Source organism: Myotis brandtii, unplaced genomic scaffold, assembly GCF_000412655.1.
Source record: "Myotis brandtii unplaced genomic scaffold, ASM41265v1 scaffold8, whole genome shotgun sequence".
Classification (NCBI taxonomy): Eukaryota; Metazoa; Chordata; class Mammalia; order Chiroptera; family Vespertilionidae; genus Myotis; species Myotis brandtii.
In genome coordinates, this window is record NW_005371219.1 from 2689308 (window position 1) to 2693217 (window position 3910).

The 3910-nt window shown below is 49.0% G+C and overlaps 1 protein-coding gene across 6 annotated transcripts in view; it reads left to right on the forward strand.

Annotated features, from left to right (window-relative positions):
- The window catches only part of SASH1 (SAM and SH3 domain containing 1), a 299036-nt gene that overhangs the window by 227792 nt on the left and 67334 nt on the right, over positions 1-3910 (forward strand). For all 6 annotated transcript variants that reach the window (XM_014531305.1, XM_005883721.2, XM_014531308.1 and 3 more), the window contains exons 6-7: positions 741-827; positions 3108-3220. In XM_014531305.1, coding sequence (XP_014386791.1) covers positions 741-827; positions 3108-3220 — 200 coding nt within the window. The remainder of the gene's footprint in view (positions 1-740; positions 828-3107; positions 3221-3910) is intronic.

Genomic DNA, 3910 nt, shown 5'->3' on the forward strand with positions numbered 1-3910 from the left:
CCCCCCCAGATAAAGATGTCTAGCTTATGACAATGTTTTCATTGGAAAGACACTCGTAGTCTGAGAAAGAGGGGGACCCACCCTGTTGGCAGTTGTCACAGCAGGATAGTATTCTGCTTTTCTTGTCATTGTGCCCTGGGTGAGCTATGGGAAGGTCACCATGTAGCCTGATGCCAGAGACCTGGAATCCTGCCCCCTCGTACATTGCTAGATGCATGCAAGCTCTGCACCTTAGGGAACCGGCGTGGGGCACCCCTCAGGCCCGGGACCCAGCCCCGTGGACCAGTGAGCACAGGCTGTACCAACCGTTCTCTCCATGAAATCTGGGGTAACAGAAATGAATCCAGGGTAGATCGACAGCATGAATAACAGCAAAACAAAGTAAACGTCTTAAAGTATCCTGTTTGTGGTTTACTTGAAATAATTGTGGCTGAGACCAAAGGGGGTGGGGGATATACCACCAGACAAGGCAGAATTGTATATACTAGTTAAACATCAAAGAGAATATAAGAATGCGTGTTTTGCCTGCCTTTTTGATGTTTTCTTATTTCTCATCATATCCCTACTGCTACCAGGAAATTTGCATTTCTTATAAACGACTTTATAGGCATTTCCAAGTCATTTCACAAACTGAAAGAGAAAATCTGTTTGTGAAATCAAAGTATTTTATAAGCTTTGAAGTAGAAGGAAGAGGCTACTTTTGTTATTAATGAATTTATTGCTTGTGTCTTTTTTTCAAGGAAAAGGAGATTGGAAGAAGAAAAATAAGTATTTCTGGCAGAACTTCCGAAAGAACCAGAAAGGAATAATGAGGCAGACTTCAAAAGGTGCGGAAACGCAGCCGGCGGACAGTAGGGCTTTTTAGCTCTCGAGTGTTCAGCAGCCTGTGCCTCTGATCCAGACGGTTGCTGCAAGTTAGAATAACTCATCGCCCGTGCCCCGGAAATGTTCAGCTCTCTGACATTCCTGTCCTTACTTTAAAACTTCGTTCCACTGGGGATTTTTTTTTTTTAATCAAAGAGAACAGAATGGGAAGAGTCAGCAAGCTTTTAAAAAAAATAGATCTGAGAGCAAAGACCAAATTTCCTGTTTTCTCCACACACCAACCTCTGGAACATCTGTGCCCGCGCGGAGGTCTACCCTAGAAGGGTCCAGCATTTGTTAGTTTGGGGCCCTCCCCTGTGCCCTGCCGCTCAGGGCCTTAGCTGTCTTCTGAACTTTCCATGCCGGTCTGTGGCTGGGACAGTTACTGGGTTGTTGCCCTGGAAACTCTATCTGATGGTCTGACATCATGGGAATTTGCCCAGGCTGCTTGCGAAGGGAGCCCTGCCCGCCTCCTGGCTGGGTCTTTGTTGTTGTTTATGTAGTAAGTAAACATGTCATCCCGTTGAGGCTCGCTTACATAATTGATGCTTCCCCAGCATCCAGAGGGGGATGGGAACAGAGCTGCTTCCAGACACGGGCCCGCTGACTCAGGTCAGCATGAGAGGAACATTTTTACTTGCTCCCCAGTGATATTACTTGGTGGTGGTTTTTTGGTGACATCTTAGTGTCCTGCTCTGTTCTCAAGGCTTTTCCACTTTTTCGTACCTATAGAAACGAGGAAAGCGGACACAGACAGTGTGCCCTCCAGCCGCACACCTGGCTTCGTTGGCTACCTCCGTGGGGTCAGGTTTTTAATTTGTCCTGCTTAAGGAGGGTTCTTCTTAAACACACTCCGTTTTTCCTCCGGTACACACCCAGAATCACTTGTGATTTAAAGGAAACCTTGGGTTCTAACAGAGTCTTGTTGAGGAGGAAGGAAAAGGAGAAAGAGCGAGAGAGACGGGGATGGAGGTATGAAGGGCAGGAGCGGGCAGTTAACCGGCTCGAGTAGATTTATTTTAAGAGCCAACCAACTGGCCGTCACCCCCTCCACCCCTGGAGGTGACACAGATAGGAAAATGAATCAAGCCAGCAGGCTTTCCGCCCGCCCCGGACACTATTATCCTCCCCCTGCAAGGGGGCGAGTGGCAAAGGGAACTTGAGTGCTGCCTCTGGACTGATGGATTACGAAATGGAAATGAGATGGGGAGACTCAGGGGAACATAAATTCCAGGGCAGGTCCTGACGGAAGGGATCCTACAAGTGTGCAGCCAGCCTCTGAGCCCCTGCCCCTTCCACCAAAGGGCGAATTAAGCCGTAGCCGAGCCTCCTAACGACTCCGAGGCTAGTGAGGCATGTGTGGGGCAGACGGGGCAGACGGAGAAAGATGAGGGACTAGACGGAGGGCTTATTCCCAGCGTGCCTCTTACAGCCACTTCCACTCACACTTCTCTACCCACCCGCTGGCCAGAGGGACACGCGCCAACGTGGCTCACATGCATCAGAGGCGCCGGCAGTCTGTTTGCTTTGTAGGAAAACACTCTCGAAGTAACCGAACGGTTGTTTTCCTCTGCAGCTCTGGCTGCCTTCAGGTTCCAGGTGGAAGTTGAGTCCTCCTCACAGTTTGGGAATGTTTATGCCAATAACACGCTCAGATGTGTACATGCACGGTACCTTCCTTCCAAGGACCCCAGGACACTTCCCATCCGTGGTACTTATTGTACTGATTTTCGGAGGAATAGCCCTCAGGTAGCGTAGCAGGAGTCCAGGGTCTCTCAGGCCGCACCGCAGCTGGCTCTGTGACCTTTCTCTGTGAGCTCTCTCCCACTTTTCCCCAAAATATTTTCTTCTCGTTCATATTCATAATAGGAGGACATAGGGGACCCTCAGCCGAAGGGGCTGAGGCTGCTTGTCTGCTGTCGCTGGGTCTTGAATTTAGGTCTCTGCCCACCTCTTGCTCCCTGTGGGCTTTCTCCCAAAACTCCTTCACTAGACCCCACGTCACAAATGCTCTGATTTGTTTCATGGTAACATCCATATGTTCTGGGTACCTGTTTCCCAATGAGACGGGCTCATTGGCATCCTACGGAACAGCCCATGACTGCTCCTGCTGCTCCGTCAGGGATGGACGTCACTGGATGTGCTCACAGTCTGCCTTATTTTTGAATGATGCACTTTCAAGCTTGGCATTCTGATTACCTTTCTTGTTTTCATTCCTATTGTCTCTTATCTCCGATCTCTAGGAGAAGATGTGGGCTATGTTGCAAGCGAGATAACAATGAGCGATGAAGAGCGGATTCAGCTGATGATGATGGTCAAGGAGAAGATGATCACCATTGAGGAGGCACTGGCCAGGGTAAGGCTGCAGGGGTTTGGTTCACATGTGTGAGGGGGGCCTCCTCAGACTTAGAAAGGTTGGGGGCCTTCTGTAAACCGAATGTTTGCGTCTGTCCCTCCGCCAAATTCACATGTTAAATCCTAACACGTGATGGTATTTGGAGGTGGGTCCTTTGGGAGGTGATTAGATCATGATGTTATAAAAGAGGCCTCAGAGAACCCAGCCAGTGTGGCTCAGTAGTTGAGCGTCCACCTATGAACCAGTTTGATTCTAGGTCAAGGCACATGCCCAGGTTGCGGGCTCAATCCAGAGGGGGCGTGCAGGAGGCAGCTGATCAATGATTCTCCTCAATCCAGGGGCATGCAGGAGGCAGCTGATCAATGATTCTCATAATTGATGTTTCTATCTCTCTCTTCCCCTTTCTCTCAAATCAATTATTTAATATATATATATATATCTACACTAATAAAAGAGAAACATGGTAATTGGCGTACGACCGCTACCCTTCCCATTGGCTAATCAGCGTATCCTTATGCAAATTAACTGTCAGCCAAGATGGCGGTCGGCAGCCATGCACTGAAGGGAGCAGGGAGGTTTGCTTGCTTCAGTGACTGCGGACTCCAACACTTGCTGGCCTCTGAGTTGCAACTCTAAGTAACTATGTACTATGTTGCAAATAAGAAGCTAAAAAAACCCCCAGAAACCAGC